The sequence below is a fragment of the Dasypus novemcinctus genome, chromosome 15 (genome assembly GCF_030445035.2).
Source record: "Dasypus novemcinctus isolate mDasNov1 chromosome 15, mDasNov1.1.hap2, whole genome shotgun sequence".
NCBI classification, from domain to species: domain Eukaryota; kingdom Metazoa; phylum Chordata; class Mammalia; order Cingulata; family Dasypodidae; genus Dasypus; species Dasypus novemcinctus.
The window spans coordinates 90,076,351-90,093,774 of NC_080687.1; the positions used below are offsets into that span (position 1 = coordinate 90,076,351).

Here is a 17,424-nt window from a genome sequence, read left to right on the forward strand (position 1 = left end):
CTCTTTTCTTCATTTGTTATTTTGTATGTTCACTTTCAGAGGCCATGTCTTCAAGCTCAGTTATCCTTTATCTGCCTTCTCAAATATTCTGTCATATGTATTTTTAATTCCTTTTATTGTACCTTTCATTCCCATAAGATCTGCTAATTTTCTATGTATGCTTTCAAATTTTTCTTGGTGCTCAAATACCATCTTCTTGATATCCTTAATCTCTTTAGCCATCTCATTGGATTTATTAAGAATTTTTGTTTTAAAATCTATGAATAGTTGTCTCAACTCCTTTATGACTTCTGGAGGCTTTTCTTTTTCCTTTGACTGAGCCATATCTTCCTGTTTCTTGGTATGGATTGTAATATTTTGTTGGTGTCTTGGCAACTGGCTTACTAGATGTATTTATTCTGGGTACATTTTCTCTCTTTAGTTTAGGACTTTCTTGCCCTTTCTCCATTGCTGGTTGTGTAATAGGAGCAGAGGATGCGGTTGGTGCTATAGGTTGTGGAGGCTGAAATTTCCCACCTTGCCCCAGGGACTTATGAAGCTTCTCCCTCCTTTCTCCTCTGCCAGGAGTAGGGACAGCGTCACATCTGTGTGTAGTAATCCAAGCTGTGCAGGCCAAGAGTGTCTGTAGTTGCCTGGAGAGACTGATGAAGCTTCAGGCCCCTTCCTCCTCTGCCTAGGATGGGGATGGAGCTATAGATGTGGGCAAAAATCTATGCTGTGAGAGTCCAAGATGACAGCAGTTGCCCAGGTAGACTGATATAGCACTGTCCCCCTGCTCCCCTGCCAGGGGAGAGAATGGACCCTCTGGAGTGCCCAAGAGTCTAATTCATGTGGGCTGAATGAGCCTGCAGTTGTCCTAAGAGACTGAGGTGGTACTTTCACTTCTGCCTTTTAGGAGGAGGGGATGGAACTACAGGGACCCAAGAGTTCAGTCCATATTAGGCTAAGAGTGCCTGCCATTGCCCAGAGAAAATGAGAAACTACCAGCCCATCCTATCCTATTAGGGGTCGGCATGGTTCTCCAAGTGTCTGACTATTCAGTCTGTGTGGGAGAAAAGTACCTGCAGTTACCCAGAGAGGCTAGGGAAACACTGCCCCCATATTGTCCTATCAGGGGTGTGGGTGGAGCCACAGGCACTCAACAATCAAGTTTGTATGGGCCAAAAGCATCTGCAGTTGTCCTGAGAGGCTGGAGAAATACCACCCCCATCTTGTCCTGTCGGGGGGGTAGGGGTGGAGCCACAGGTGCTCAATAGTCAAGTTTGTATGGGCCAAAAGCATCTGCAGTTGTCCTGAGAGGCTGAGGAAACACTGCTCCCTTCCTACCCTATGTGGGGCAGTAAAGTAGCTACATGTGTTTGAGTCCCTAGTCACTATAGGCTGAAAGCACCTGCAGTTGCCCAGAGAAATGGAAGAAATACCAGCCCCTGCCTATCCTATGGGGGTGAAGGGGTGGAGATGGAATCAAAGGCACTCAGCAAACCAGTTTGTACAGATCGAAAGTACCTGCAGTTGCCCAGAGAGGCTGAGGAAACACAGCTCCTCTCCTATTCTAGTGGGATGTCAGGATGGAGGCCCAGGTGTCCAACAATTCAGTCTTTATCAGCCAGAAGTACCTGCAGTCACCTGGAAAGGCTGGTCCCGCCAGCTTCCTCCCTGCTGGGGGTGGGACTGGAGCCTTGGCTAGGGCTGCAGTCAAATCTGGGTAGAAAGAAGCTGGTCCCGACCATCACTGTGATTTTCAGTCAGCCCCACTTCCCTTCATGCTGGGGATGGAGTTAAAATGGCAGCTACCAGCTTCTTTCCATCACGGACAGTTTCAAACTTTAGCTGTTCTTAGGATTATACTTCAGCCAGCTGAATTTACTAATCATTAGCTGAAGTTGGTGGCCACCTGTCTCTTCTTCCCCTGTTTTTAGGAAATGGATCTTCCAATTCTAGCCATGGAATAGCATCCAAGTTGGCTTGGGCTGCCAATGGAAGATCGGCACTGGTCTCTGCAGCATGGATTGCTCTACTCAGGCAACTTCACTGCAGATGGGCAGTCTCCTGCCATTTTTTCAAGAATGTTGCAGGATGCTCTTCTGGTCCCCCAGATGCTTTAGATAGCTCTGGGTGATTACTATCTGCCCCGTAGGATAAGCTGACTCTTAGAGCTCCTTAACTCAGCTGCCATCTTGTTTCTCTTTTTTGTTTTTGTTTTTAAAGCATCATTGTAGAAACTAATTCTTCTCTTTTAATAAATGGTGGGCAATGGTTGAAAGGGAAAGTGCAAGGTCATAATATTACTAGAAGAAAAGCAAAAAAATGTAACATGGGATTATATAGCATAGAGAAACCTCATGTTAAATATAAATATGCGTAATATTGCATGTACAAGACATTTTACAAAATATAAATATTAATACAAATAATCTAGAGAGATGGAAACAGAATAGCAGCTATGTATGGCAGGTCAAGCATTGAGAAATTGAGAGGTGATGCATTTTTTGGTTTGTTTTTTGTTTATTATTATTATTAGAATAATAAAAATGCTTTAATAATGATTGAAGTATTGAATGCAGAACTATGTGATTATATCACATATCATTCATTGTATGCTTGGGATAGATTTATGCTTTATTAACATGTATCAGTAAAATTGGATTGTTTAAAAAAAATGGTGGGGATGTGTCACTTACTACTTTATCAGTGTTATTGCTGCCATCAACATGAAACTGTTTTTCTGAGTGCCACTGTACACAGCGTGGTTTATGTTCTGAAGCCATTCTGGATGAGGAGTGTGAAAGCCTTTTCTCAGAGCTCCATTTTATGATGTAGTAAATACAAAAGAGTTACAACCCTAAATGGACAGCTGGACTTCACTTTGCCTGACACTCTTCTTCAGAATCTGATGGGCTCTGCCATCCAGGTTTTTATTTTTATTTTTTTTCACAAACAGCCCTTGTGTTTACTAGGAAAATATATAAACACATTTCATCTACTTTTGGGACAGAGAGAGAAAAGGGAAGGCTGGATATGGGAAAATGTAAAGCATAATAAATTTTAATTATAAAAGACAGGTAATACACAGAACTTGTTTTGCTTAATCTAGTAGCAAAAGACCCCCTCGCTCAACTGTAAATTTGGCTGAAAGAAACGGACAAAATAATTATATGTTCACATCTGTCTTTCAATAAAGGCAGAAAGAGATTTCCATTTCAAATTTGTTTTGTTTTGTACCACATGTGGGTTAATTAGATAAAACCATGTCATGTGCCAGATTCAATCAGCCTGAAAATAATCAGAAAACCGGGTTTGGCATTGTTTATGCTGTTTTGGCTTAGATAGACAAAAGCACAAAATGTAAGTTGGCTCCAGAAAATAACATATGTGTCCTGGTGCCAGCTTTGCTTTCATGGGATTATCTCTAGCTGGTGCCTGAGAGGCAGGTGCCGCTCTGGTTAACCATTAGACAAATCTACATGATGTACATACCCATTTTCCACAATTTGACAGTGGCCACCTCTGTGAAGAGCACTTATTTTACCACCTTTGACACGGGTCAAAATCAGCTTGCCAGCTACTGACAGTCAACTGAAAGCGTTGAAATTAAAAAATATAAACACGTTTTTGTTTATATTTCCCCTAGTGATTTCCTTTCTTTGATTTTTTTTTTTTTTTTTAAATCTCCTCTGAGATTAAAAATAAAGCCCTGGACCCACTACAAGGACCACTGTTTCCTTGTTGTAGGCAGGTCAGTGATACGTCACTAAGGGGAAGAATGCGGAGCAATTCCTGTCTTACTACTTGAAGGTGGTATCTGTAAAAACCCAAGGGATGAACAGTTTAGCAAGTATCTAAACAATTACAGAGAGACAGACATTTTAAAAACCTAATCATCTCATTGATGATAACAATCTAAATTAGCTAGTTTTCCCTTCTCTTTGTGCTATTTGAACTGTCTGATGTCAATACACAGGGGAATAGGATTATATCTTGTTTCTCCTTATGTTCTTTATTTTTTCGAATATTAGTATTCTAGAATAGTAATGGGTGGTGATCACTTTCTCCCTAGTATGGATGAAACTCCTCTTATGAAGATTACCAACACCTATTTGCCAAATCCAATGAGCACATTTTAGTCCTTATCTTAATTTATCTGTGAGATCCTGGCATTCCTTACTATTTCATCCTTTTTGAAACTACCTTGATTTCTGTGACCCCACCCACTCTCTCCTCCTTCTTCTAGCACCCTGACTTCTTATTTGTAGTTTCCTTCCCCACCCCTCCTCCATCCCTTGAGTCTTGGTGTCCAAAGAATCTAATCCTCACACTTGTTTCTTACTGTCTTTATTTTCCCTAGTGCAGTAGTTGCCATCAGCAGAAATCTAAGAATCCTCTTGGAGTCTTCCCTGTTCCTCACCCCCCCATCTCATCAATCTCTCATCTTCATGGTATTGTGTCTTTACCATCTGGTTCACCCCCTTGTATCTGTTAGAATGCTTTGGTTCCAAATACAGAAAACCCAGCTAAAACCTGGATTGAAAACAACGAGACTAGTTTCTTTAGCAAATCAATGACATGAAAAAAAGAAAAGCAGGAGGAGGGAATTCTCTTGATTAAATGAGTTTGGTGAGACAACCTCAACTGCTATACGTGGACTTTCACTCCTGATATAACAAACTATTAATTATTTTTTTGGTAACAATCAGGGAAATTTGGATATGAACTAGAATATTAGATGGCATAAAAAGTTATCAATAATTTTCGTTAGGTGTCACAATGATGTCCATACAATGGCAGATATACTAGAAATGTCCACATTTGTCCGGGATGCATTAGACTGAAATGACATGATGCCTTGATTTATTTTACAATATGCAAAAAAAAAAAAAAGAGAGAAATAGAGGAATTAACTGTGGCAGAATCTCAACAACTGGTAGATCTGGATTTGGGGGATGTAAAGATTCACTAAACTCTTTTCCTATTTTTAAAAATATTTTTTAGTTTGTCAAAGGGCTACTGATGCAAAGTACCAGAAATGTGTTGGCTTTTATAAAGGGTATTCATTTGGGATGAAAGTTTACAGTGCCAAGGCTGTGAAAAGTCCAACTCAAGGCACGTAAGAGGTGCTTCCTCAGCCAAGTCAGCGGCCACGTGTTGAAGTACGATGGTGGGTGATCTCTGCCTTCCCCTCTGGGCTGTTCATCTCCCGAAGCTCAGCTGAGGGCAACCAGCTGCCCTGGTTGCCAGGCCTCTACTCTCAGGCTCAGCTGCTCCACTTTCTTCCCAATTTCAGTTTCTCCCCTGGGCCTCAGCTGCTTGAGCCTCTCCTTTCTGTCACATGGCAAGATCAAAAATGGCAGAGCTCTCTTTTCTTGTGTGTCTCCATTTTTTATCAGACCCAGCAAGAGAGAAGAAACTCACCCTGAGTCATCTCTCACTGAGGTAGTCCAACTGAAAAAGGTCTCACACCCACAGAGGTGGACCAGTCCACAAACATAATCTTTCTTTTTCGGGGATTCATAAAGTAATTTCAAACTGTCACAAATGCTTCCGTTTTTAAATACAAAACTAAAGAAAAATTAAAATGCAGGGACTTCTTATTCACATAGCTAAAAAGTTCACAGTTGGAGTAGACTTCAAATGAAGCTTTACGTAGTGGTTAAACAGTTAACTACCCAGGTTCTTTTAATTTCTTCATGGCTTCTGTTTTTGTTTCCCAGCTGCCAAAATAAATAGCACACAATGGGTTGGCTTAACAACAGTAATTTATTGGTTCATGGTTTCAGAAGCTAAAGTTGTGCTTCCTCTCCAAGTTGGTATCTTCTGGCTTGCTGGCAATCTTTGGGGTTCCTTGGCTTTTCTGTCTCATGGCCATGCACATCTTTTCCTTTCTCTTCCGGGTTCCACTAACTTCCTCCTTCTGTCTGCTCCCCAGGGCTTCTCTCTCTCTGTCCGTTTTCCTTTGCTTATACACATTTCAGCCATAGTGGAACATCTTCAAGGTCCATTATCCAACGGGTTCACACCCACAGGACCGGGATATTGCGGGGTCATGATTCAAATCCCAGCAGCTTTCTATGCTTTTTGCTTCATCCTACAGGCCTGTCTTCTAATGGTAGGGGACCCTGTGTCCTGGTTTGCTAGGACAGTCCTAGTTACATCTATTGTCCTAACATAATTATTAATAGTGATAGCTTTCACTTTCAAATGTGACCTGGTTTTAAATGATAAATGAAATGGTTATCTAGCTCATGGTTGTCATATGATGGCGAAACACTATTAGGACTTCATGCTTCTTTGTTCACGTCCAGCAAAAGAGAGAAGCAGCAGCTTTCCCAGAAGTACCTACTACCAAACCTGTCCTCTAATCCCGTTAATGTAACCATGGTCAGAGTGATGGGTCGCATTGGTTGGTTTAGGCCAAATCAGGCGCCCCTCCCTATGAGCTGGGGCTAGATCCCTGTTGGTGGGGGGGGGGGGGTGAGGGGGCGGGGCAAGGAATTGAGTGTGGGGAGGAAGCCAATAAGGTCCATTATATCCCTCCCTGCCATCTCCCCAGCCACTGCCCTTGTTTAGACCTCAACATCTCTTACTCAGACTATTGCAATAACCTCTGTGCTGGTCTCTCCCCTTTTAGTTTTGACTTCTCAATCCCATATTGCTATGGGAATGATCTTCCTATCATGCATATCTGAGCACGTCAATATCACTCAACATTTTTTTTTAATGTCTTGTCTTCATCTTTAAGATAAACTCTAAATGCCTTAGCTTCTATTGTATAAGGTTTTTCAATATATGGCCTTTGTCTGACTGTCTACTCTTATCTACCTTTATTCTATTCTTTATACTTTAAGCTGTAGCAAAACTGAATTACTTGTAGCACTATTCACATATAATGCTTTCTCATACCTGTTTGCCCAAGCCTGCCTCATTCTTATCAATCCAGCAAATCTGTATTCATCCTTCTCATGTCAGCACGAGTGCTAGCGTCTCAGACTCCTTCCCCAGATATTCTGGGCTTTTCCTTTGTGCCCACTCCTCTTTGTCCTATCAGACAGCCCTCTTTTCTGACCAGACCAGGATATTGATTGGTGGGTTAATTGAAAAGCCAATGACATCTGGAAATCATAATAATGATGATATATACTTTTCACATTTTTTTAACATCACATGAACCAATGCTTCTCAATCTTTTTTTTTTTATTATGAGCCCTCCAAAGGAGATTTTTAGACATTGTTTTTTCTAATCCTTTCCCTACCCCATGTAATTTTAACACCACAAGAGATACACTGTTTATCTATTCATGCACCCTCTATATAGCTGCAGGGCCAAGGCTTTTTATTTGAATGTGGGTGCTCTGATTCAGGTCTGCCTCATTTTGTATTTCTTCTTCCACACAGATAATCCATATTCTATGATTACTAATTTAGATTTGTTTAAAACGAAGGGGGAGCTAGACATTTTAAAGCAAACTCAATGTAGAATCACACTCAATTTTTGTGATTCTAATTCCTTCCTCTTCCCCCACCCACTCATTAGACAACATTTTTTTCTTGTAATTTGCTTTTATTGTCTTTTCAAAGCATTTAGTTTCATTTTCATAAAAACAACTCCTTTTTTGCAACACTTAAAGACTGTCACTATATGTTTTTTTTTTTCTGCTATATAATGTTTAAACAAATTTTTTAATTTCAAAGACAAGACAACCACTTGGAGATCGAACACAATTGCTTATCGGGAGCAGTGGTGGCTGGAGAACATACAAAGATGCCTGAGGCAGCAGCAGAACGGGGTCAATTCTAGAAGCATCCAACAATCTGCTCTCAGGAGACTGGGTCTGAGTCAAGGCACAATCCTGCTGAACTCTCCTGACTTCTGCTCTGGGAGCTTCCTTGCAGTTTTGCCTAGTGTCCTGTTAATCGCCAGGGTTCAGCTGCTTGGGTGCATCAAAGACCCAAAGATTGTAAATTCCAAGAAAATAAAACTTTGTTTTGTTTTACATTGTAGGCCCTAGCACAATACCTGATACATAACAGATGCTCAATAAATATTATTAAATGAATGAATGATCTGCAGGGGCCCCAATTCATTAAATCACAGTATTTGTTCAGTTCCTTGTTCGGTATCCTTGATAGTTCTGGATTGGTGTAATGAAAGTTAATTTCTGTAATAAGGTCATGTCTTTGAACATTCTTGGAGTGTTTTTTAGCCATTCGTACTCGCCACATTTTTAATATCCTGCATTTATTTCCAGTTGAAATTTCCATTCTCTTCTACCTAAACAATCGTATCCATTCTTTACTTTCTCAATAACTCTTTGATGACCCTGTTAAAACTGGCCATTCCCTCCCGTTAAGCTCTGGCAGCACTGTGGTTTTACCTCTCTTTGTAAGTGCAGCACACAAATTGCTTTCGTGTCTCTTTTTAAGTTTATTTTTTGTTATTATTATCACTTGATCCTCACAGCATCCCTGAGTCAGAAGGGATGCTTTGCCCTTGTTGACTGGCGTTGCTCTTGGGCCTGCGAATCTTTAATAACCAGCGGCCTCGGCTAGAATCTCAACCTAGGCTTTAAAGGTGTAAATGGACCGGAGAAGCGGAGAGCACGAGATCCGGTTGGACTCCGCCCTTAACGGGGCAGAGAACAAGTCTCCTGCCAAACCCGCAAAGTGAACGCACCCTAGCTAGTTTGTCCCCGTGGTGGCCCCGTAGGCGGCGCCGAAGGTCCGAGCGTCTTCCGGGGCGGCATTGCCATGGCGGCGGGGCGCGGCGTGTCCGCCACCTGCGAGGGGCTGCGCCACGCCGAGTTCACGCCGCCCTCCGCTACCCTGCCCGAAGCCGACATCGACCACAGACTGGTGAGTCCGGCTGGCGGCTGCCCTTCTCCGGCAAATTAGGGCCCGGAGCATCGGGCCTGGGCGGTCGGGCCCGGCCGGCTGGCGCCTCCGGGGCTCCCTCCTAGTGCCCGCCTCACCTTTCGGGGCTCCCTGTCCCGCTGAAACTTTGCGCTGCCTTCATTCTTTCACCATCTTTGCCCCACCGCTCGTTCGTTCAGCCGAGACGCTGGTGTGTGCCAGGCTTCGATTAATAAGAGTAGAAATCCCAGCAGTTTAGGGGGGTTTCTGTCTCCGCATGGAGCTTCCAGTCTTGTCGAAGAGACAGACGAAACAGGCATTAGCGGATAAGAATTAGATGCCCTGATGGATTCTCTTGTCACATAGAAGACCCTGGGACAGTCTTGCAAGGGGTGGATTGATCTCAGGGGAAGCTTCTTGGAGAAAGTGAGCTTAAACTAAGACTTGAAAAATGAGTAGGAATTTAACTCTGCTAAGAGAGGAGAGAGAAGTGTTTGAGGCTAATCCATCAAGATGCAGGCCAGAGAAGCAAGACCTAGTTACAAACTCCAAGTGGTTTATTCAGGCTGAAATGTGGAGCTGGGAAAGGGGAGGTGTCCAACAGAAACATTTTGCCAGCCACATTCGCATTTTAAAATTTTCTAGTAGCCACGTTGAAAAAAGTAAAAAGAAACAGGTAGAATCAATTTTAACAATGTGATTTATTTACCCCAATATATCCATAGTAATTTCACTTAAACATGTAATCAATATAAACAAATTAATGAGATATTTTACACTTTTTTTGGGTACTTTTACGTCAGGTGTGTATTTTACACTTAACAGCTACATTTCCAGTGCTCAGCCACATTTGGCTATCGGTTGTCTTACTAGTTAGTGCAGTTCTGAGAGGTGAATAGGGGCTGGCATGTGAAGCATCTGGTAAACCACGTGAAAGAGTTCAGAAATCTAGAGGACGCTGGCACCATTTTGATGAGTTTTAAGCAAAGGAGTGACAGGTTAAGCTATTATAAAGTTCACTCAGACTGTTAAAGAATGGATCAGATGGAGAAAGACTGGAAAGAGATGGCTATTTGTTCCAGCCCAACCCTTGAAGAGCACAAGATGGAGCAGCTGCAAGACCCAAAAGAATGCACGAGGCACTGAATCAGATATGAGCTTTTTTGGGACTTAGGAACAGGACAGCTTCCGAATGCAGCCTTTAAGAGAATGGAGATGGCACTCTGCAAAGAGAGGGAAAAGGAGGGGCAATATAAAGTGTCTCAGAACAAAGATAATTCTATAGGGTATGGGAATGGACTTTCTGCTAGAGTCCCATGACACGCAGAGATGGAGGGTTTGGCGCTGTTACCGAAGAATGGGAGTGTATCTTCTGAAGAAAGTAACAGTACATTCTGTTTTCTCTGGGGATTATTATCTTCAACTTGTGTCTGAGGTACACAGGTGGTACATTCTGCAGGATTTATTACAGTCCACCCATGTGTAGCAGCCTGCCATAGGACATGCATCCACATTCCACAGCAACAGGATCCATATTTTAGCAGTCACAAGCTCTCAATTATTGCTAAAGGTTTGCTGTATTACTATTAAGAAATGAAATGCTTACTAAAAGGGGAAAGAGCTGGAAGGGTTGTGGTAAAAATTGCAGTCACATATATATGCTACACTGTTTTATCCCTTTTCCACAGCACATTTTCTGTTACTCCAGTCCATAGTGATGTCTTGCCTTTAAATATGCAGAACTTAGTGTCCATACCATTTGTTTCTTAATTATATAGTCTTGTGTCATCTTTTCTGTTGACCTCTCATTTTTTCAGCATTTTTCTAAGTTTCTTAAGACCAGAAACTTGACAGTTACTTCTGGTAAAGAACCTTAACAATGAGTACTCAGTTATCATTAGTTGGTTGACTAAAGAGATCAGTGTCAGATGGGCTCGACTGGGAAGGTTTCAGAAATCAAATGAGTTTTCATTCAGTGACTATTTCTTGGGCACCACTATGTGCCAGGCACCATCTGAGGACCTTGGGATATGTAAATGAACAAAACACATGAAAGTTTGAAGTAGTAAATTCTGAAGCTTCTACAGTGTGTGATTCATTCCTTAACAGAACTGTATGAGGAAGGGCCTTCTTAATCCTAAGTAAACTGAGACTTAGAATGTGGTAAGTAACTTGATCAGGATCATTCCCCTAATAAGTGGCAGAGCTAGGATTCAAAATCCTTGTTCTTTTCACTATGTCTTGCTGATTCCTTAGAATTACAGTTTTCTGAATGGAGTGTTCTCTCGCAGTTGCAGATCAAATAAATAGGTTAGGTAAGAAGGAATTTCTTTATAAAGCATCATAAAGAACCTTAGTACTAGGCTGAGTTGCTAGGCAGTTTGGATCACTGTGTTGTTTTGAAGATAGAAGTAATACTGGTGATTTTTGTGAATCTGAGTACTTTTACTTGAAAGAGAAAGCATACAGAGTACAACGTATAAGTTAGGAGGCATCCAAAGTAGACTAGGCACATAAAGGCTGAAGTGTAGGTCAGTCATTTTCAGTCTGTCTGGCCCAGTGACCCCCTTTTTATAACAAATATTTTGTAATATCTACTGTAATATCTTGAAATGAGATTCATTGGCAATAAATTCTACCCATAAACATAATTTTAAAAAAATCAATACAATGCTGTAATTAAAACTATAAAGCTGAAATAAGTATTTTATTAGAAAATACCTTGGCAACTGTTTAAATATGTAAATGCACAGGCCTGACTATACTACAAGGCATGGTAAGTAATTGGTTGCTAGTATCTTTGCACCAATGCAAAGAATCATTGTGAATGCAACTGCTACAAATACATACTGATTTCAGATGTATTACGTTGGCAACTCAAGTACCATTAGGAACATGTGATTTTTCCCAAATGGCGAACAGTTTTTCGTAAAATTTTTAATAAAAATAGAATCTTCTCTCAATTACATGGTAGCTGCACTGCTGGAAGTCAGTCTACACTAAAACAGTGCAAAAATGATGTATTTTATATATAATAAAGTTTTGGACTAAGTTAAGCATAAAACAGGCTTTTCACAAATATAACTTGAAGAAATATATGAGTGTTCTCTCTCAGATGCAGACCAGATGTAGTCTTCTTTTTCTAGTTTCCTAAGGTTGAAGTTTTGGTTATTGGTTTGAGATCATTTTTCTTTTTGAATGTAGACATTTAATAGCTGTAAATATTGCTCTGAGCACTGCTTGAGCTTATCCCATAAGTTTTGGTATGTTGTGTATTTTGTATTCATATTATATTTAGTTGTAATGTTGCCTTAGGCAAGCAAAATTCACAATACGTGGAAATTAAAAACTCACATCCATATAACTTGTGTCAAAGTAGAAATCACAAAGGAAATGAAAAAATACTTAGAGGTGAATGAATATTTGTGCTCATTTTGGCTGTGACAGTTTCTTAGACTCTCCTTTTTTTTTTTTTTTTTTTTTAAATGACCATGACTGTTTTGAGGAGTACTAGTCATATTTGTCTGATGTTTTCTCATGATTACACCATGGTTATGGGTTTTGGGGAAGAAGACCACAGAGGTAAAATGCTATTCTCATCTCATTATATCAATGGACATACAACTTACTATGTTGATGTTAACCTTGATCTCCAGGCTGAGGTAGTGTGTGTCAGGTTTCTCCACTGTACAATTTTTCTCCCCTTTCCATTCTGTACTCTTTGGAAGAACTAGGAGAATCTTTTAGTCTTGAGTGATGCAGACAGCTCTTTGTTATTTAGATGGTTTCATATATTTTATGACTCCTAGAATTGATAGCCCCTGTCCACCAAACACAGCATCATCTTCCTCTCCTGTTCAAATTATTATGACAACCAAAAAGGACCTCACAAATTTCCAAAATGTCCCAGAGGGATTGTTCTGTTTTGTTGGGAATCCTTGGTCCAGATGATGGTCAGTGATGAGGTAGAGGGTAAGAACCTGTAAGTATTGAAAGCAATGGGAAGTTAGAGTGTTAGGAAAAAGAAAAGACCTTTGTTTGGAACTTACTTGATTATCTTACTGAAAATCATTGAAAATAAAATGGGTCTTGAGTTGAAGAAAAAGTTTTCATGCCATTTTTTAAAAAGATGCAATTTAATATTTATGAAATATAGCTACAGCTGTATGTGTTAATTCTTTTTCTCTTGTAAACCCCCCTTGAAACTATGAATGTTCGTTAGCCTGTGGAGGAGATGAAAAAGATAAAAATATAGACAAAAATGCCTACATAGCACCTTGAATAAAATAGCATTTTATAATCAGTTGTTGAATAATCAGAGGTCATGTTTGAACTTTGCTTTAACAAAGCTTGGTTTCATGGAAAAATAGAAAAGTAACTGTAAAGTTAGGAAGGGAAGAGATTATTATCAATTTTTGAACCAAACTCATTTTGTACAAATTGGTAGCCTTTTAGTTTCTAGCACTTTCCTGAGAGAAAAGTAACCCCTACTGCTATTAGTATAGTGTAGGAAATAAGAATATTCGCTACGTATGTATTGAAAGCTAAAACCTATCAAACACAAATTATCCAGCATTCATTCATTATAGAAAAAATAAGGGTGCACTCCTACTACTTTTAAATTACTTGATTTAAAACAAGTTTTAACATACTTTGAAGCTTTCCTTGGCAGTCCCACAGATTTCTTATTGTATATCCATGTTTTTAACTTTGATTCTTTCCTTGCTTTTCCTTTTACCATAATAGACGTCTAGAATATTAGCTCCACGGTCAGAGGCTTTGTTTTGTTCTCCGGTATGTATTTCCAGCATTTATAATGGCGCCTGGTGTGTGGTAAGCATTCCAAAAGAAATTTGTTGGATAAATAAATGTTATTCTAGATTCTAGAATCTAGAGTGAGAACTACTCTCAGTGAATAGAGTCAGTAAGAATTTGCAGTTAAATGAGACCTACAGATGAAAACATAAAATTTATCTCATTTGATATCTAGCTCATTCTGTTCTTTTCCAAACATCCTCTTATTTACCCTCTCTTGAATCATGTTATCATCAACTCTATTTCTTCTTTACTTTCAACATCCATTCATTCATTAACTTATCTTGGTTTCTGTAATTGCTTGTTCTCCCTCCCTCCCAGCTGACTGCAGTTCTCTTAGTTGTCAGCATCTCTCCCCTTGCTCATTGTTATAGGTTTTACCAGGTCTCTTTTCTTCTGGTACTTTATCCATTTTAAACTTCACATTACCATCACTTACTTTTCTACAATACAGACCTAATAATGGTATCATCCCTATTTGTAGTTTTACCCCAAACTTTACTTGGAGTAGTATACTGGACTATGCAAACCAACCCTTGACTGCTTTCCCAGACATATTTTCCACCCTTATACTGTGCTACACCCTATGCTGTAGTTCCATTGGATTTCTCACAGTTCCCTTATGAATTATTATACTTCTGTGACTTTTGTGTTTGAAATTCTTTACCTGGCAACTTATGACTCAGTTTAGTGGTGTGAAGCCTTTCCTGTCCCTAGTTCTCCTTCCCAAGTAGGATAAAGCAATTTTATCCTATATAGTTCCTTAGACAGTCATACAAAATTTTATTATAATATATATATATCCATACCTGTATAAGCACCTAGGCTGTGAAGTCCTCAGAGGCCAAGACTTTTGTATGCTTTTGTGATTGTCATAATTGGCAGATGGTAGTCACTTAATTGTTGATTTTTAAAATAACGGCTGGCACTTGGTAGTCACTTAATTGTTAATTTATAAAATAAACAACATTGACTTATTACTACTGAGTGACTTAATAAACAAACATGGATATTTGATTCTAGTATCATTTTTTTCCAATTTCAAAGCAGTCACTGATTATTAACCTACCAGATTACAAAAATAATCATGGTGAACTTTAGTTCATCCTTCTAATCAGCCTATTGATAGGTCTTCCCTGTTGCTAGTATCTCCTCCTACAAATGTTTTCTTCATTGCACCTCTGGAAGAAGATAATTTGAAGGGCCACAGGAGGTTGTTTGCTTCTTTGAGGCATTTCTCTACAGTATAGATCTCATGAATCAGATCTTCTTGCAGATGATGCCATATTTAACAAGTGATCATGCAGTCAGTGAGTTAGCTGTCAAGGCAATCTGCTTCCTGTAGATTTTGCCATGACCACACTTATAGATCAGCTCATTCACTGGCTTCGGTTCGAGCCAGTATATGGCAATATATGGTTCCACAATTCTCAGCATGTTGAGGCCTTGTTGAGATTAACAAAGGTGCCATTGAAGATCTGGAGAAGGTGAAGAAGCTGCAACACTTTTCGGACCTTTGGTCTCATACTACTGATACCTCTGATCCTGATGATAAACGACAGTGTGGATTCAGCAGGTACGTAAAAGTTGCCAGCTTTTCTTGCCGTTCTGGCCATTCGAATTGCGGTCATGTACATCTGCTTATATTCCTTGAAATGGTACTTAACTTTTTCATAGATAAGCTTCCTCCTTGCCTTTTGAAGCATCTTTTGGGCAAACTTCCTTCTTTCAAGTGCTTGATCTTCAGTTCAACAAAATTCCTTTGCTTTTTCTTGAAGGTTTCTGGCACAGCAGGAACCTTCTTCTCTTTGATACCCTCCATGGTTTCAGCTGGAAAAGAGGAGATCCTAGTATCATTTTGATACATGTATTTTTTTTTTCTCTAAGGTATCTCCTGTAGGATAGTCTCTGAGGAAGACCAAGGGTCTTTTTTCTTTTTCTCACCTCTACTTTTTCCCCAGAATTTAGCAAAAGGCCTGGCATGTGCTTAGTAAATGCTTATATATTTATATGAGAAATGCTAAATAAATAGTCAATGAGTATATAGTCTCCATCTTTCCTCTATCACAACTACCGCTTCCCTTTTTGAAAATAATTTTTTTCCTCCTTAATTTCCCTCTGGTATATTGTCTGTCTGGAACTCAAATGTTGCTGTCTCAAGATAGAAGTTTTAACATTTTATAGCACTTTCAGGCAATTTATATTTATCTAGAAGGTTATTTACTGCTTATGCTGTTTTGGAAGAATAAAATGCCTTAGGGAATTTATAAGCAATTTCGATGCTTTTTTCCCCCCCAGTAGTAGCAGCGATGATGGAGTGGGCTGTTTTCCTAGTTTTCTGAAATTCTTTGATTCATGATAGTGGAACAATTGAAGTAATTTCTTTCTTTTTTTTTTTTTTTCTTTTTCTGGTGGATATTTGAAACTGGGCTGTGGTACAAGATACCTGACTTGACCCACTTGTTGATTTTCTGTATTTAATTAATATTCCTTTTCCGTTTGAAATACATCTTATGACTAAAATTAGATATTCTTTATAGGAAGGGACCAAACTTTCAAAAGTCTCATTCTCTCAGTTTACAACAGTGTATCAGGCACCTGGCTGCTTCTCTGTGAATACTTGTTAAGAGATTAAATTAAGAAATAATGAAACAACCAGATAGAATAAGAATAGAGAATTAGAGAAGAGTTTTTTAGAATGATCGACTGACAGCCTTAAAGAATAAAGAAGAATGAAATGAATGAGATTATCCCTCTGACTTTTTTACGGGTAAAGAGAGGCCTGCCTAAAATATAAGCATTAGTGTACCTAATACTCCCTTCTGACATGATTTTCCAAGTTTTGGTCACTTTACTTCTTTTTTTTTTTTAAAGATTTATTTATTTATTTAATTCCCCCCCCCTCCCCTGGTTGTCTGTTCTTGGTGTCTGTTTGCTGCGTCTTGTTTCTTTGTCCGCTTCTCTTGTCGTCAGCGGCACAGGAAGTGTGGGCGGCGCCATTCCTGGGCAGGCTGCTCTTTCTTTTCACGCTGGGCGGCTTTCCTCACGGGCGCACTCCTTGCGCGTGGGGCTCCCCCACGCGGGGGACACCCCTGCGTGGCACGGCACTCCTTGCACGCATCAGCGCTGCGCATGGCCAGCTCCACACGGTCAAGGAGGCCCGGGGTTTGAACCGCGGACCTCCCATATGGTAGACGGACGCCCTAACCACTGGGCCAAAGTCCGTTCTTATTAATCCCTCCAGTAACACAAGTGGTCTCCAGTGTAGAAATAGGCTCTGTTTTAAAATATGTCAGTTCAATTCAGTGTAATAGATTCTTTTTGGAACACTAACCATGTGGAAGCAGTGTACTGGGTGTATATGGGAAGGATATGAATAAAGCAGGATTGTCACCCTAAAGGACAGAGGTCAGCAAACTTCTTGTAAACTGCCAGATTGTAAAAATTTACATTTTGCAGGCCACACAGTCTCTATCACACCCACTCAACTCTGCTGTTGTAGAGTGAAAGCAACCATAGGCAACACATAAATGTGGCTGTGTTCCAGTTCAACTTTATTTACAAAAAGGTGGAGGGCTTGATTTGGCTTTGCAGGCCATAGTTTGCAGATTCCTGCTCTACGATGCAAGTTGGATCACATCTAACTAATTCCAGACAGACTGTTAAATGCAAACATTTATTTGTTCAGTCATTCATTCCACATGTATTTATGGGGTCCCACTTAATTCGCTAAGATATTGAGGCTAGGTGCTATAATAGATACAA

The 17,424-nt window shown here is 40.0% G+C and overlaps 1 protein-coding gene and 1 pseudogene across 3 annotated transcripts in view; one reads left to right on the plus strand and one right to left on the minus strand.

Annotated features, from left to right (window-relative positions):
• DNAJC15 (DnaJ heat shock protein family (Hsp40) member C15) overlaps positions 1-17,424 on the plus strand; it is a 103,996-nt gene that overhangs the window by 15,101 nt on the left and 71,471 nt on the right. The window contains exon 1 of one of the 3 annotated variants that reach the window (XM_004463581.4): positions 8,656-8,847. The exons of 1 other annotated variant lie outside the window; for it this stretch is intronic. In XM_004463581.4, the coding sequence (XP_004463638.1) occupies positions 8,743-8,847 (105 nt within the window). In that variant the 5' untranslated portion in view covers positions 8,656-8,742. Of the gene's footprint in view, positions 1-8,655; positions 8,848-17,424 lie in introns of those variants that run through there. One more of the 3 variants, XM_012527197.4, reaches the window with a different exon arrangement.
• LOC101428319 (large ribosomal subunit protein uL30 pseudogene) lies at positions 14,757-15,481 on the minus strand (annotated as a pseudogene).